Source organism: Physeter macrocephalus, chromosome 2, assembly GCF_002837175.3.
Source record: "Physeter macrocephalus isolate SW-GA chromosome 2, ASM283717v5, whole genome shotgun sequence".
Classification (NCBI taxonomy): Eukaryota; Metazoa; Chordata; class Mammalia; order Artiodactyla; family Physeteridae; genus Physeter; species Physeter macrocephalus.
In genome coordinates, this window is record NC_041215.1 from 87,438,255 (window position 1) to 87,456,031 (window position 17,777).

Sequence of the window (17,777 nt, forward strand, 5' to 3'; positions counted from 1 at the left end):
AAATTTCCTGGGGTCAGACTATATTCTAGGTAACATAAGAAAAGAAATAATTAAAGGATGAAAACAAGACTACCCGATAACAAAATGAATTTCAGAAAAATAAAGGAGACATTTTCTGAAAAAATTTAGGGGAACAAAAATGTGTACTTTGAAACATTAATTTCTGGATACTAAATACTAATTAGAAATAGAATATGATTTGGGAAATACTGGAATAAACAATCTTATTTTACTTCACGAATTCTAATATTCCTTGTAAATCTCTAAGAGGAGAATGAGTATGACAGGCAGTATTTTCCAAACTTATTTGATGTTTTGTTCAGAGTATCTCAGGGGAATAGTGCCCTATGATGAAAAAGCATTTTGGAAATACCGAGCTCAGGAGTTTGGTTCATCAGGTTTGTCGGTTTTAACAACAGAGCAGATGGGTGACAGCACATATTTATAAAATAAATGCAGTATGGCCCTTGACTCGCTAGCCCTAACCAAACTTTCAGCTACACATCTTTTCCACACACAGAAGCTCAGCTCTATGCTGGCCATTCAGGAATTCTCCCTATTGGCAAAACTCTCCCAAACACTTCATGCACTTTTGTATTCCCATGTCTTTGCTTATGCTATGCCATCTTTTTGATGTCCTTTCTTTCTGCTACTTGCCTGTCAAAAGCCTATGCACCCTTCATGTTCATCCTCAAATGTTCCTCCCTCTTCTGTCATTGTCTTTCATGTGTGCTTCTCTTTAAGGCAGTAGTTCTCAAACTTGGCTATACATTAGAAATACCTAGAGAGTTTTTAAAAAACACTGATTCCCGAGTCTCATCCAGCAATTTTGATATAATAGGTCTGAGATACAACCCTGGTATTGGGATTTTCAATTCCCCAGTGATTGTAAGACAGCCAATGCTGAGAACAATTGCTCTGGAGTCCATGGTAATTTGTCTCTGTACTTTATAGACCTACATCCTAAAAAAGGGTTTAAGATTTTTTAGAGGAGAAACTTAGCCCTCTTCATATGCACAGATCCCCTGTACCCATAGACATTTTGAATGAAAAAAGAAAGTACTGTATGATCTCACCTATATGTGGAATCTAAAACAAAACAAAACAAAAAACAAGCTCAGAGATACAGAGCACAGACTGGTGGTTGCCAGAGGTGGGAGAGTAAGGGGAGGTAATATACTGCTTCACATAGAATATATTTTACCTATTTATTAAATTAACAAAATTCATTTCACCTGAAAAAAATTATTGGGCTTACATTTCCAATGTTGATGGTAACTTTATTAAAAGGTTTTCCAAACTACTGTGCTTTTCCATTCCTATTTTATGTAAATTATGTCATAAAATAGGAATTTTATGGAATTCCTATTTTAAGGAAAAGGAAAGTGGCTCCCAATCTAGCTGTCAATCAGCATAGAACAGGGAGCATGAAGAAATAATCAAAGCTTTCTACTCCCAGACCTACTGAAGCAGAATCCCTGAGGTTAATTTCAGAAGTTTGTTTTGTTTTGTTTTAGTTTGGAGTAGTTTAGTTTAGTTCAGTTTAGTTCTGTAAGCTGCAATTCTAATGTCAGTAGCAAACATTCATTTTGTGAATCAATGATTTAAAAGAGAAATTTTATAATTTGTGGCTTTTATGAAAACATTTACTCATTATGGTAGTGTTTGGGAGGGTTCAGTAATAGAAAACAATATCATAAATCTATCCCATAAAAATAAATCATTTTTAAAAGATAATAATCATAAATCCCTAGGGAATACACATTATGGATGAGACGAATATTATTCAAATGCATAAGAAAGTATTATTTTATTTTACTATTTACAAGGCCTTCTTTCCATGTCTTAGTTTTTTTTTTTTTTTTGCGGTACACGGGCCTCTCACCGCTGCGGCCTCTCCCGCCGCGGAGCACAGGCTCCTGACGCGCAGGCCCAGCGGCCATGGCTCACGGGCCCAGCCGCTCCACGGCATGCGGGATCCTCCCGGACCGGGGCACGAACCCGCGTCCCCTGCATCGGCAGGCGGACTCCCAACCACTGCGCCACCAGGGAAGCCCATGTCTTAGTTTTAATGGAATTGGAATCGAATTGCCCAAAATTATATACATAACTATATTCAGCTTTTATTAAAATAACTAATTTTCTCAAGTCTGTTAGCATGACACTTGGTAAAAATCAATTCTCCAAGAGGAGTTAGGAAAGTATAGGTCATAATGTGTGTAATAGCTCATGTTTTAGGCAATTAGGGGAAACTTTTTTAACTTTAAACTTTTTTTAACTTTTTAAACCAGGAATTTCAGGCATGCTATAAGCCTGGAGTCAGGTAAGGCACATTTGACACATCAGCCACCGAAGGGTCAACTAGACTTCACTATTCTGTTAATATATATTTTTTCCTGTTCTCCCTGGTCACTCAGATTACTTTAACAGCATAAAAGAAAAATTCAAATTATTTTTGTATCTTCAATGGCTGAATGAACTATGGCTGGACTAAAGGAAAGAAGAATCAGAAAGAGCATAAGCGCTTTTGGAGAGCATTAATTGTATTAATTAATGTGTTTCCTTTTATTAATGCCCTCCCCCACCAATTCTGGGCTTGGTCTTGTAACTTTCTGATTTTTCCAATGAGAAGTAACAACTTTACTCAATCAGAGGCTTGAAAAAGTGTGAGTTTATCCTTCTTTTCATGAATTCCTGTTATTACCGTGAGAACATGTTCAGTCTAACCTGCTGGAGGGATAAGTGGTACACATGGAGGAAACCCAAGTTGTATAACCAAGGTTCTCCTAGACCAGCCAGCTCACAGCAAACCCACCATCTGGCCACAGATGCATGAGAAAGCTTCATTGAGATCAACCGACTTTGGCACAGATCACAGAACCACTCAGCTAATCTACAGACTCATGTCATTTTAAGTCGCTATGCTTTAGGGAGATTTAAAAACAGTGATAGCTAACACAATTGTCTTCAGTGTTTGAAGGGCTGTCCTGTGAAAGAGAACATTTGGATCCTTCTTGTGCCAGTTCTACTAAGAGAGAAAAAGTTGTATTGATAGGAAGACAGATTTCATTTGAGAAAGTACTTTCTAACAAGTCATAGTTGTTCAAAGATATCAGCATTGAATTCCCTGATTCTAGGATAATTCAAGTTGGGGCTAAAATGAATGCATTTTATTCATTCAACAATTATATATTTCTTCATCTATTCCTTTAATGCTACAAAATTATATACAGATTAGCAGTATAAGTATGTTGTGGAGTATATTGGTTTTCTCATTCTTTAACTGGTATTAGAAACAAGAGCCAAGTACCCACTCCTCTAGTAATCCTCTTGGATGTAGCTGCCAGAATTTTCATCCAAGATTTATTGGCCATCATTCACCCTAAAAATGGAGAGATGACCACTATGTGGACCTAAGCAAACAAATTAGTCATTCTATCATTCATTCATTTAAAGGGTCACCAGCTAACAGGCTTCAGTTGGATTTTGTTCAGTCTATCAGTGTTTTTAAAAATGTGAAACCAAATGTTTTGTGTTTTCCATCTATCACAGTTCCCAGCACTTCCTATTTCAAACATTTACAGTACTGACCTGGTCCCTTTAGGTATTCAAGTTTAAAGACTTGGTAAGTTCTAACTTATGACTCACATTCTACCGAAAGTTATAGGAAATACAGAGATTCAATATGGATTCCAGCCTTAGGAATCCTACAGTTTTGGAGGAGAGTTGATCGCCTTAAGTAATTATAATAGACTGGAGTGAAACGTGCAGTAAAAGAGATGCAGATAAAATGACATGGGATCACAGAATTAGAAACAATTGGATGCAGCTGGACTGAGAAGCCAATGCTTAATTAGTGGGCACAGAAATTACAGAGTCTCTGTTTTTCTATTAGTTGTTTCTCAAAGACACCACCACTTGAATGGTTACAAGCATTTGAAATCTTCCTTACAGATCTCCAACAGACAGGTGGTCCAGATTATCACGTCCCTAATTTCATCCAAATTTTAATTTAATGATACAATTTAAAAGTAACTTGACCTACTACAATTTTCTTTTCCTTCTTTAATTAGGACTCAAAAAATCGCCACATTTGTATGTTAAAGATGCAACCCTACTGTTCTTCATTACCACAGGTCTTCAAACAATTTGTTCCAAGCTCTTTGATCCTTAAAAATGTCAAATTAAATATTAATATTTTTAAAGCTGAAGCAATGATTTTCATAATAAGAGCCCATGACTTTCAATGCCTAAAAACAATTTGTTAATGAGTATATAATTAACATTTAAATATCTGTTTTGATGTAATAAGCAACACTTCTAAAAATAACATCCTAAGATCCTAAAAGCTAGAGTCATCAAAACACCAAAAATGGACACAAATTTGACTCAGAATTTACAGTTCTCCATAACAAAAAATATGACTCTAATGGAACAGGTTTGGGATGTTACAAAGATAACTCTGGAAGCTTTATCATCTGTTCCTTCAAATGCACTGTGACTGCCCCCTACACTTCCAGCAGCTCCAATTCAAGAAACGTTGGATTTTCCTCAATTAGAGATCAGGTCCAAGTAGCCTTAATCAAATACATAAATAAACTGAAGCTTTCCCATGAGAACTATCAGAATTATGTCATGTTGAGTCACAGAACCAAAGAGACTAGGTTTATAAATACTGCAGACTTCTTTAACCTTATTCTCTATAAACCTACAGGTCATCTTTAACCTTACTATTATTTTTTCATTGCTATTATCATTATTTTTCATTGCTTTTTACCTAAAACTATAGGTAACAGGCTGATTATTCCAAATATAAAATTTTCCAGATGGTATAAAACCATAAAATTATCCCCACTAGATCATTTTACCTGCATAATCTTGATCTTGCTCATTTCAAATATTTCAGATCTTTGAAAAGCAGTTTCTAAATCATACTGATGTCCTAGATGGACGCAAACAGCACCAAGCACCTTGAGATTAGGAAACAAAATTTGCATAGCTCCTGAGTGAGAGATGCTTTCCCATGTTTTAATCTATTCCTTTTTCCTGGATCCATACCCAAAATCATTAATTATGAATTTAATACTTCCTCATGAAGTTGCCCTGAAGAATATATGCTTGTACCTTGTCTAAAAATATGCTAAGATTTTGATGAATAGTAGCTCTTGGTATTGTTACCACCTAATGTTGTTGCTGCCACTAGTGATGATAAGTTTATTGGACATAATTGAAATTTTTGTAAATTGTGGGTGAAATAATATCAGGAGTGAATTACTCTCTTCCTGACTTTAAAATGTATGACAAATTACAGTTTATCTATTTGTGATGACCATTTAAAAATTAGAGCTACTTTTATCACAACTGGGGGGAAAAAAAGGCACCACAATGTCTGATAGTTTTTTCCTTGATAAACATTTCCTGTCTTACATTCAAATGTATTTGTTGTTTTACCCTGATCTTCGTAATTTATTTTAAAGATCAATTGTGTCTATTCCTTCCCTATAAGTCATACAATGACCTTTGACCAGCAGCAACAACATCTTGACCTAGACAACTAAAAGATTAATTTGTAATGAATATGTCTGTTATAAAATATATTTGTTCTTCTATTAATTAGCATTGTGTTTGATAATGTCATAGACTTTAAATTCATATCACTATGTCTATTTTCCAGAAGTTTTTTTTTTTAACATCTTTATTGGAGTAAAATTGCTTTACAATGGTGTGTTACTTTCTGCTTTATAACAAAGTGAATCAGTTATACATTTACATATATCCCCATATCTCTTCCCTCTTGCATCTCCCTCCCTCCCACCTCCAGAAGTATTTTTCACTTTCATAGCAAGTGGAAATAACTTAAATGTTAATTATTTTGTTCTATCAATCAATTAATTGTCACTTACATAAAAATTATCATTTATTTAAAAAAAACCCTGAAACGAAATTTCCAGTATATAACTATGTAGCCATTGCAAGTCAATTCATTTTCCTTTTTCTCTCTTTTTTAAGTAAATGAATTCACAATTTCTTAGAAACAAAAACTGGCAAAATATTTTCATAAATATAGAGTTATATTTTGGATTTGATTTACATAGAGCTTTTTCTTATGAGGAAATACATTTCATAAAAGAAAAGGTATTTAATATACCATACTACTTCAACAGTTCACACTTTTTTCCATGTAATTACTTTTCACTTTGATGACTTTATACTAAATACATTTCTCTCTAAAGTACACATTTTTTGTGAGAAGGTGTTAAAAAGAGACTTAAAGCACAGAATGTCATAAATAAATATTTATGAGACAAAAATACCAATGTCCTATAATGTATTACAATTTCTTTAAATTTTGAAGTGATTATTTTATATTATTTGTTCACGTTTTCTATTGTTCCCAAAACACTGAAGGAAATGGGTCTGAAACATGGAATAATTAATACCTAGAAAACTACTGTAAATCGGCAAAGCAGTCAGGTGCTCCACCTTATTACTGTCTAAAAATCAGTAATATTACTGATTACTTATTACTGTCTAAAAATCAGAAATATGGTATCAACCCTGCATATTAGCAACTTCTGATCTAGCTTTGACACTGATGTTAATACACTGAACATAAAGTGGGACTAAATAAAAATGATTACACTCCAAAAGGTATATGATTTTAAATATGTAACAGATATTTTATGCTATTTCTCTATAAAGAATAGATCACAACCTAGAAATTAGAATTCATACCCAGCAATAGGGTACTAACCATCCCCAGTAGGTCCACAAACAAACAAAATTAGGACCGCTTTTCTTTTCCTAGGCATCTCACTGCTTTCTACATCTTCAAGTGAAGAGAATATGCCTGCCAAAAATACACTCAGAATTCCTCTGCTAACAGACACTTGTAAAAATAAAACTTTGAAAAGACATAAAGAGAAGAAACAGCATGTTCTAAATGCTATGAAGAACCCAACATGATTTTCATTGGTCTTGGGCCCTGGCAGCCATTCGACTTACACTTTACTGTCTCAGCTCCTGGATGCATAGACGGGTTCTCAATTCTAGGGCTGATGAAGAACTATTTGTATGATTTCATTTGTAGCTTTTTAGTGCTACTTCTAATGAGAAGTCACCCCAAAAATAACTTATCCACTTTTGAATTCTGAAAGAGGTTCAAAAGGTTGTTGGTTCTAAAAAACACAAAATAAGGCTTAACATGTGAGAAGAGTTTCAATTTATTTTTTAATTCATTTTCTACCTATTTTCAGAAAGAATTTGAAGCAACAAACAGAAAAAGAAAAGATGCACATACAATAGAATTTGATAAAATAAAATATCAAATCAAGTGGGAGGAGATAATTACAACAAAAACCCAGACTTAAACACTTCATGGCAGTGAAATTCAGATAAGAATTATTTTCACTGATGCAATTTTATTAGGAGAAACAGATTTTTCGTGTATCAAAGTATAAGACTGATTCATCCCCTGGGAATATAGAAAGTTCACTAAGCAATATGAGTATGCAATAAGATGGAAGTGTCTTCAGCAATTGTTTTACTGAAGTTACATAAAGGTACTTCAACTGAAATGTGCTGTAAATTGATGAATCTTTTTATACAAAGAGATTATGATTACTAGAGATAAAACTCTGTGGTAATACAGAAAAAGAAGTTTTTAAAGGTCTAAAGAATGTGTGTATCTGAGGGCTCTCATATCGTGTTGATTCATATCTTAGATTTTAAAGATCTATGCAATTTTATTTTCTAAGTGCTGAGGAACAAACTCAGTGTTGTTGATGGAAAACACATTAATACATGTTTTGTAATAGTGTTTCCTTCCTGGAAAATTACAATATAAAGCCTAAAGTGTCTCTCTTGAGTAAATGGAGAACCATCTCTTCTCGGTACAAGTCTGAGCTGCAAGAACATCTGCAGGCAGAACCACAAAATATGTCTGAGATGCATCATTTATATATGCTAAGGGCTGAATAGTCTCATTGATCCCAAAGTAACATGTGAAATGCATGAAAGAGATCATATATACTCCCGCCTCGGCCATAAGAGAAATTCTGCCTTTGTTCCTTGCTTCACAGATCTGACATGAAAATGTATATCAAAAATTTCCATGATAGACTTTTAAAACATAGATTTAACAACCTAACTATGTGAAATGATTTGGGAATCAGCACTGTAGGAGACACATTCTTAGAGACAGTTTCTTAATAGCATGTAAGATTCCTCCCAGCCTTCCCAATAGCATACCAGCCATGGAGTTTCAATATTCATCATCTCCTCTAAAAACCTGTCAACTAATTTTTTACACTTGATGGATGACTTTTACTATCTGAAATTTAGGGAGATCATGTTGATGAAAAATTGATATTAATTCAGTCTCAAAAATTAAAATTAAAAAATCTTGCTCTTATCTTTCTCAATTCACTTAGGTACCAGATTAGTCTGAAATCTGTCTTTTCCATTATAATTTCCCACAATGTTGTTATCTCTTTATTGGCACCCATCATTGGCCTGTTCCATGGTTACTTAGATATATACTAGATGATAGTATATCATCTAGTATAGGTAAACCTTACCTACCTAGGTAGGTAAGGTTTGTTTTTTGTTATAATGTCTGGCCTCCCCAGTGCCATATCCCAGATTATGGACATGTCTAGTCAACCAGAGAATGCCAGGTGAATTGAATTAAAACTGTGGGTTCAACTCCAGAAGAAAGTAGCATGTATATAGAAATTTGAATGGTGTCAATATTTCAGATGTTCCTAAAATAAATTCTGGGCTGATCTCTCTTAAAGACTAAAATTTTAAATGAATTATTTATAAAAAGCAAAGATACTTCACAAAATTTCTGTTAAACTTGTAAACTAGCACATATGAAACATTCTAGCACAGATTTGCTTACCATGTGGATTGAGAAACAGTGTGCAAAGCCCTTAGGAAGTGGGGTGCACACAAGTACATACGAGAAGGAAAGGTCTGGTACATGGGTCTCTGACCAGAAAGGGCAGACCTAGAAAGATGTCTCAGTGTGAAAGGCTGGACAGCCCAGGAAGAGCCCAAGAGGACAAGGAAGCTGCGAAAGGAGGCTGACAAAGAAAATGAAGTGAGACATGGGATATGGGCCAAAGATGCCAAAGCCAAGCTTAAACCACTTCCCAGCTTGCCCAAAAGCACAACTAGCTATTAGAAAGCCCATGCTGCATTTTACTAAAGAACAGCCTAAAACTTTCTCTGAGGAATTACATCTAGTCATTTGGATCTTTTAAGATACTCTCCACCTCCCTTTTCCCTCATCACAATCACATCCTGATTAAAGCAAAGTCATTTGTCAACATGCCAGTTGACCAATCAATCCCACCCCACATCTAGCCTTAACATGTTTTCAGTCAGGGACCCATTTCAACACTTACTTGAAATAATTGCCTGGGTGAAAGTATGTCCTCTTTGGTAGCTGTGTTTTCTCTTCTAGGTCATCAGGATCATGAAGCAATAATTTGAATTTACCAAATTTTATTCTAATTATCTGGACAAAGAATCCCACCTTCCACAAAGGATCTGCTCTTTATATGAAAAATAACAGAAGCACAGTCGAATTGCAATTCCCCTGCGAGTGGCACCTTAGCATATAATTTATCAGGAGGAGACAAGGATTTGGCATAAACCAATGAAAGATCACCTGCCACAAATCGCAACAGCTCCACAATGGAGTAATACACTAAAGTTGATGGCTAAGTGGATCTGATTTTATCCAACATAACCTTGCCCTCCTAAACTTCTGAAGGTGCCCTCTTCAAGTGATGCCTCAGTGCGGTTGAGTTTGGAATTATCTGTGCAACTCTCATACCTCTTTGAAGTCACACATGCACTTGAGAGAAAATAGAAGTGAATTATGTAGGGACTGGAAGAACTTTTCTAGTTCCTGCCATAAGAAATATGGCAGGCGAATACACATTTGGGTGGGGGCGTCATTTTGGATTTTTGGTTAAATTTACAAATGCACATTTAAGTAGATACATTATATGAAATCCATAATATAGATTTAAAAATATTTATCTTCAAAAGGTTTTAAAACAGATTTGGGCTAACATTTTGTTTTAAGCATTGCAAGAGTATATTATTTGCAACCAATAATATTGTTGTAATGCTTAATCAATACATAAAATGGAAACATTTTATATAACTATACTCCTTGAGGCCCATTCTTATTCATTATTTAACAAACACGGAATATCAGGAATTCCACCCATAAACTTCTATCATCCTGTTGCTAATTCAAGATCAACAACCAGTGGCTGCAAATTGACTTTAACATTTAATATTGTTAACATGTAGTATCTTTGCTATATTTCAGATATTATCTGGGGGGAAACACAAATTTGTTATATAATTAACTTTTTTTAATTGTCTGTTTTAAGAGGCAGAAATTGTTTGTGTTCATTTTCTAGCTACTTTAAAATTCTTAATTCCCAATTCTGGATTCTAAAGCACATATCAGGTAACTAAAGAATCAAGAGTTATAGAGTCAATGAAGAAATTGCTGCTCTCTTAGAAAAAGAGTGTCTCTCCCCTCATAATAAAACCTTAGCCCAATCCATTATACTAGATCTACATTCTGCCTGGCCCAAGATTCCACCCCAGTGTAAAATATCTCCTATTGCCCTACTGTTTCTTTAACTGCTATACAGATACTCCTGAACTAGCTGTAAGATGTACACACTCTAGTATAATAGCCATCAAGTTCAAATTTGTCTCCCCATATATTACTTCAAAAAAGTGTAGCATTCACAGCACTGAAATACTACTTCTGAGAGAAATCAGTTGAAAGAACCAAGCACAACATTTCCCATTTACAGAGCTATGCAACCACTAGAAACAGGGAGGGATTGCATAATGTTTCAGAAGTTTTTCCAGTGCTATGTCATTCATGTGCATAAAAAGCTAATGCAATGCATTTCTAAACTACATTTTGAAGAATTAATAAAAGCTTGGGCATAGGTTTTCAGAAAAGAGAAAATAAAAGGACTCCTTCGGTATGCATGAAGTTAAACTTTAGGCAACTCTTTGTTGCTTTGCTGTAGCTTAGTGCCAGAATTCCCAAGTTAAGTATGAAAAAGAGAAATTAATTTTCCTGATAGCCCTGGAGCCACCTAGGATGTAGCATGACTTACCTAAAGATGGGTCTTTGGAGATGTTTCCTCCTGATTGTGACATGGTCATCCATTTAAAGGTGAAAGTTTAACTTGTTCCTGGAAACCACTCCAGAAATCCAGGGAGAGAATGTGGAAGCTTATCCTGATCTATTGTGCTGCAAGGAGCCCAGAAGGAAAAAGTAGTTTTCTCTTTCTCTTTTTGGGTGCTCGAGAAAACTTCCCTGCTCTCTGCCAGCTGAGCAGTGTGTCCATAGAGGCCACATAAGACAGGCACGTTGGGGCACTCCCCGACAGAGCAGGGTGTGCAAAAACACCGAGTCACGTTGACAGGGACAAGAGAAGTGCACAGGACCCTCAGAAACAGAAGAAAACAAACAGAAACCTTCCTACCCCCGTGGCACCCAGGTAGGAGCTCCCTAGGTTATTGCAGCCATGAGAGCACTCCTTCCACATGCTGGTCAAGCTCGGAAAAGCTAAGTCCCTCCCTGTCTTTAAAACAGCCCGTTCTGAGGCTCAACTTTTTTCTTCAAAATAAAAGTTGTACAGCTGGTTCAGCAGTCCCATGTGAGTACCCTCTGAAAGTTTGTTCTGTTAAAATAAGAACTGTATACAAATTAATGAAGAAAGATGGACTCAGGTTGCATGGCTGGCTTAGATTCAAGAGATTATAATTATTTTACAATCTGCTTTTATTTTCGCTGGATGAAGTGTGGAGACGACTCAACATTTTTGGCACTCATAACCTAATAACCTACACTTGGCTGAAGTCGAAGATGCCATTTAAACTGACAGAAACCCCTGTGAAGCTAGCCGGAGCTACAAAAGTTAGAAAAACAAAAATTTCTTAATTCCATCAGTGACATTGTACCCAGATATCTGTACCCAAGTGTAGCTTTCCAACTAAGAGGGGACACTGCAAAAAAGATATAGAAACACACACACACATACAAACACAATTTTTTAAGTCTCCCAAAACTCCCTGGGAACCTAAGGTTTTTATATTATACAATCAAATTTTAATTTATGAAAATAAAAAGAAAGAAAAGTAGATATAAGAAGTTGTGAACAGCTGAAAATAAATGACATTAAAAATTGTTTTACTTGGAAGACTTAGACTCACACTGCAGGGACTTTTGTTCCAGTTACAGATAAGGCAAATCCCCATATTTTAATATAACTTATTTTGGAGACATTCCTGTATCTAAATCACTAAAAAAATTTCTACTCAATCGATAATGTCATGAGATTCCAGGCCAGAGGTATGTTATGTAATAAAATAAACCATCTCAAAGCATGATTTAAATGTTTTTAAAATATACATGTAATAAAAGGTGATAAAACTGAGAAACACACATGCTTTAGTTGAATAATCCATACAAATAAGGATCAAATGTCACAGAGGGGGATATGATCTATATGGTGACAATCTGTAGCTCTTAGCACCCTCTAAATATGTCCACAGGAGCAAGAACACCTCTATTTTTTTCCTCCCAGAGGACAAACAAAGAAGAACAGAATTAAAAATAAATCATTGATCATATTGAGCAGTTCTAATCCACACTAGGAAATGGAATCAGTCTGAGAATGTATTGAACTAAAAATAAAATAAGTGGGTTCTAGTCCTAGTTCTATTATTAACTTTCGTTTTGTCTACTTTGATTTTAGAAAACTGAGATGATTTCTTCATTAACATGATGGAAGGAACTCAACAGCAATACTAATAAACATCTAACCAAGGTACAGTTCAAATGACAAGCAAGTATACAATCCTACTTGAGGCTCAAAGGCTTGATTATCAACTGCAGAATCTGAACGTTGTTAAACTAATTACAGAAAATCCATAAAATAACATCATTGCTTGCATTAGGTTTATATTCTTTTTGCTCTGAAGTTAAGGTAGAAAACTTAGATTCCCACTTATATCATGCACTATATTTATTTTTAAATCCAATCTTAGAACTTAAGGAGCCATAAGAAGATAACTGTAAGTTAGTCACTTGGCACAAAAAAAAATATGTATTTCTTAAATGTTTTCATTAACTTTTTCTCTAACAGCATTTAAACTTAATATTTGAGAGAAAAGTTTGCTTTGTTAACTTATTCAAATTTAATGTACTATTCAATAAGATGAAAGAACCTCACTATTGTTGCTTAAATTGCAAAAATAGTCTTTAAATTAACAACTGTACTGTGCAAAATACTAAAATTTATCATAAAAATAAACAGGCTAAATCTCCTATTAAAATACACTAAAGTAATTTATTTTGAATAGTTTTTTTCTGGGGGTGGGGATCAGAAATGATTTTTGTATTTTTCCTATTATGGTAAACTTTTTTTCAGTATGACTTAGCCTAACCCTTTCACTCCCACCCCCTACACACACGTACAGGTACCAAGAACAAATTCTCCCAGGCAAAGCTATTTGCGGGAGCTGTGAAGCATAAGAGCTTACTTAGAGAGGCACAACAGTGTGAAAAAACTGTCATCGGCCCCTGACCCAGATGACAAGAATCAAGAAGCCCCATCCTGCGTGTCTCTTGGAAGCACGTCCCTGAGGGGCCCCTCCATCCACTGCTCCTCCACTGCCGTCTGTATCTGCATCCTCCCAGGCTTGGGTGCCTACTGTGGGGGCAGCGACTCTGAGTCCAGCTCAGACAGCGAAGGCACCATCAACACCACCGGCAAGATCTCGTCTCCTCCATCTTCTGAACCTTCCTTGAGGCCCCCTAGCTCCTCTGTTCCCATGGCCCTGAGCTCCTCCCCAAGAGGAGACCAGACAGTTCATTCTGCCTACAGGTATTACCTCCCACAGAAAACTCCTTTGCCTGTTCACACCGTGAACCTCACCTAAAAATGTGCCAGAACTCAAACCAAACCAAACAACAACAAAAACTCAGCACTGTTAGAGACAGCACTTGATCCTTTTTTTTATTTAAAAACTTTCCTGCTACAAGGTTCCCAACTGATTATGAAGCTAGCTGATAGGTGGTAGAGCTGGGATTTGAACCCAGATGCCTCGTCCCTGAGCCCTCGCTTTTACCCCTACTGAGTAGGTTGTCACCTTGGTGGACACTCTGCCTCTGAGGTTGCTTGGGCCTTTTCTGGGCTATCATTCACATGCTAAAGAGAAAAAGAAGAAACTAGCCCGTCTAATGAGTGTCTATTCTTCTACTAATCCTCTACCCTACTTAAACATCATTGCATGGCCCATTGTGTTCCCCATACTCATAAGAGCCTGACCGAGAAAGGGCCTATTGATATCAAGGCGAAATAATCAATGAATGTGTTCTACTAAGATCCGAATGGAAGCTCTGTTCCATTATAAAGAGCCCTGGACTAATGTCAAGGAACATATATTTAAATCCCAACTATAGCAGTGATTGTATCTTCAATTCTTTGAACATCTGTTTCCTTACCAGTCAAACTAAGATGTCAGGCTGGATGACCTCTAAGATCCTTTCCAGCCCCATATTTTTGTGACTCTATGACTGACTGCATGTTAAGACGTCAAGTTATTTAAAGTTAGTGTCCAAGCAGGAATAAACTCTGAAATCATTTTTAGCTCTTCTTAACCACAGCAAAGTCATGCATACCACCAGAATACTTTTCATCCCCATTGTTGTGGAATTAAAGATATATAACACACTACTATTGAATGTGAAAATAAATTGTCCCATCTTTATTTTTCTAATTAGGTGTTTTCTTTTTTCTAATTATGTGTTTTCTGTTTTCTTTTTTTCTATAGCTTCAACTGGGAACTACTCTCACTAGAGTGTAAGCTCCAGGAGGACAAGGGTTAGTGTCTGTTGTATTCCCTGTGCATGATAAATAAGACACACTCAATGGTTATTTATTGAATGAATTAACACAAAGCACTAATTAATGCTACCCCATCATATTCTTGTATATTCTTTTTCTAAAATCTTAGTCATATCTGGTAAATGCTCAGTTTTATGTATTTCCTCCAACCCACAGTTTTTCTTCAAGGAGGTATCTGAGTTTATAGACAGGTGGGCTTCTATGACCTTATAGCGGCAGAAAAAGGTAGCCTCAGACCCAAACCAACAGGTTCCTGCTCTCCTTTGTGTTCTCTGGAATCTGCAACATGTCCCTTATGTGTCTGGTCACTTGGCTCCCTGCTGACATCTACTGCTGAAATCCCTGGCTGGTTTGTTCAGTTGGCTCAGTTTGGGAACTATGATCATCTCCTTCTAATTGAGCCCAATCTCAGCCTTTACTGGAGCTGCAAGACTCTATAAGTCTCAGTCACATCTGCAGGGAAGCAAAGTTTGCCACGCCAAAATGTGTCTCTTTGGAGTGAGGATTATTTTAGGCTGACTATTTTCAAGAAACAGATAACTTAGGAAGTCTTTCTTTTTTACCTCCTTAACTGCCTAAAAGTATTTAGATAAAGGGCCTGATCCAGGAAGAGCATTATCACCATAGATATCTATGAAGAATATGGGCTAGTTGTGGTAGGGGGAACTCCTGGACCTGGAGACCAAAGTCCATTCTGTGTCCCATTGTCTCTGCCTAGCATAGCAAACATTTATATACCAAACATTTATTTTTCCATCTCCATGTGAATTGCCTTCCTCCCCTTTGAAGTCCCAAACTCTCCTCCTTCTCCTTCTCTCAGATGGCATATAATCCATCTTATATAATTGCCTAACTTCTCCTTGGGTCTCATTTTTCTTATGCTGTCCCATTATGTATGTAATTAAATTTGATTTTAACCTGTTAATCTGTCTCACATCAATTTAATTTTTAGACCAGCCAGAAGAACCTAAAAAGCATAAAGGGAAATTTTTTCCTTCCCCTATACATCTCTCATCTGGATCTTTGCCAAGGCTGTTAATGCTTGACTTCTCTGTGGGATCCCCTGACCCCTTGCTGTGGGCATGGCAGGAGCATGCCAGATACACTGGCCCATCTCAGCTGACTTCTGAATTCCCCACTGGTCAAGCAGAACTTTCTGAGCCCTCAATCCCACACAAGCACCGAGGAAGTCTTGGGATTGACCATACCATACCATACCACCATTTTTATTCTGCTGTAGTCTACTCACTAAGTCACTGGAAAACTGTGCTGTAAGCTTTCACTTTCAGCTAAACATGCTCCCCACCCTGGGATTTCAGCTCAGAGGTAAGAGGTCAAAATACTTTGTCTGACCATTTGCATAAATTGCCTTCTATCAGGGTTCCCTTTTCTATCCTTTACCAGGGCAGAAGAGGTATGCTTTCCCCATCTCATATGGCAGAAAAACCCTTACTTTATCTCTGGAGTGTCTTTTGTCCATGGTTTATAATAAACTCAGTGTTCAAGTCTATGAGCCTGGATCACAGGAATTTAGGAAACCCTTTTTGGTGTGAACAAAGCCTGGCTTTCAGCACTATTGTCTTATTGAGGGCTCAAAATTTCCATTTAGGTATTCAAAGCTGGGCTTCTTACTTGTCTTTCACTTTGATAACATTAACCCCACTCCCCACACTGCATGAAGAAGATGGATGCCTGGCTGACTGCAAAAAGGAAAGATCATATTCATCAAAATGGAAGAGAGAAAAGCACATTGTTCCCATTATGCTATGAAGCTTTTTTATTCATTCATTTCTGTGGGTACATAGTGAGTAGCTATACCACAATATTAACCTTCTGCCCTATCTGGCCCCTCATCTACCTATACTTCCATCTCAAAACCCTGACCCTTTGGCTCACTCCACACTAGCCACACTGGCATTTTTTTCCATCGACACTGGCGCTCTTTCTTGCCTCTTCTCCATGTACCACCCCCTCTGCCTAAGATGATCTTCCTGCTGCCCACTGCTCATATGCAGCTGCCGTTTCCCCTCCTCACAGAGGTGCCTCCTCTGACAAGCCCATTTGAATTTTGTGTACCTTCAGTACTGTTTCCCTCATAGCAATATCATAATTTGTGCAATTACTTGTGTACACATCCATCTGTTCAGTGAATGAATACATACATTCTGCAGGATGCAATACACTAAGGGAAAGATCAGAACATCTAACTGTTCCTGACTACCTTAAAAATAAATCTAGTCAAGTTATTCCGAAAATGTGTTTTCCCTCATGTGTTGTCTGTAATAACCTAAAAATAGACTCTCACTGATCTCTTGCAATGCTTCAAAACATTTTCTAATAATTACGTATGTGTTTCATCTTAAAATATTTGTCATTACACTTCTTCAAATCAGGAACTCTACTTATCTGAGAAGAAATACAATGGGGATATTAAAATTGACAAGGCATCTAAAAATCACTTTGGAAATGGTTCTCAATTTGACTAAAAATGTTTTCTGCCTTGGGGCAAAAAGCACATTCTACCTAGTTAATGGATTTAAACTAGATTTTCTTGTTTGTGTGTCACACTTAAAGTTTATTGTCTATTTATTCAATAAAAATTACATCAGAATTATTTTCTAAAATTAATTAATAAGGAAGACCAGGTTTATAGCTTCAAGTGGCAAGGAAAATCTGTCCCCCAAATTGGCTAACTCTTCAGCCAGGTATGAGAGCTGAGCCTTTCCACTTCACAAAGTAGGAAAAATTCCTCTTTGTCACTGAAGTAGAAACAGGTCAGTTAGAATTTGATTGGTTCCACTTAGC

General features: G+C 36.4%; 1 protein-coding gene and 1 long non-coding RNA gene across 8 annotated transcripts in view; one reads left to right on the plus strand and one right to left on the minus strand.

Annotated features, from left to right (window-relative positions):
* PDE1A (phosphodiesterase 1A) overlaps positions 1 to 11,700 on the minus strand; it is a 278,243-nt gene extending 266,543 nt beyond the window's left edge. For 4 of the 7 annotated variants that reach the window (XR_008618789.1, XM_024122306.3, XM_024122307.3 and 1 more), the window contains exon 1: positions 11,172 to 11,698. Coding sequence is in view for 6 of the 7 variants with exons in the window: in XM_024122306.3 (XP_023978074.1) it covers positions 11,172 to 11,224 (53 nt within the window). In the remaining variant the exon portion in view is untranslated. Of the gene's footprint in view, positions 1 to 11,171 lie in introns of all 7 variants that reach the window. The other 3 variants (XM_024122310.3, XM_024122309.3, XM_024122304.3) reach the window with 2 other exon arrangements.
* Positions 11,701 to 12,822: 1,122 nt separating this feature from the next.
* LOC102989778 (uncharacterized) lies at positions 12,823 to 15,552 on the plus strand. Its single transcript, XR_448613.4, has 3 exons — positions 12,823 to 12,890; positions 13,543 to 13,949; positions 14,899 to 15,552. It is a non-coding gene; the product is annotated as an uncharacterized lncRNA (long non-coding RNA).
* The last annotated feature ends 2,225 nt before the right edge of the window (positions 15,553 to 17,777 follow it).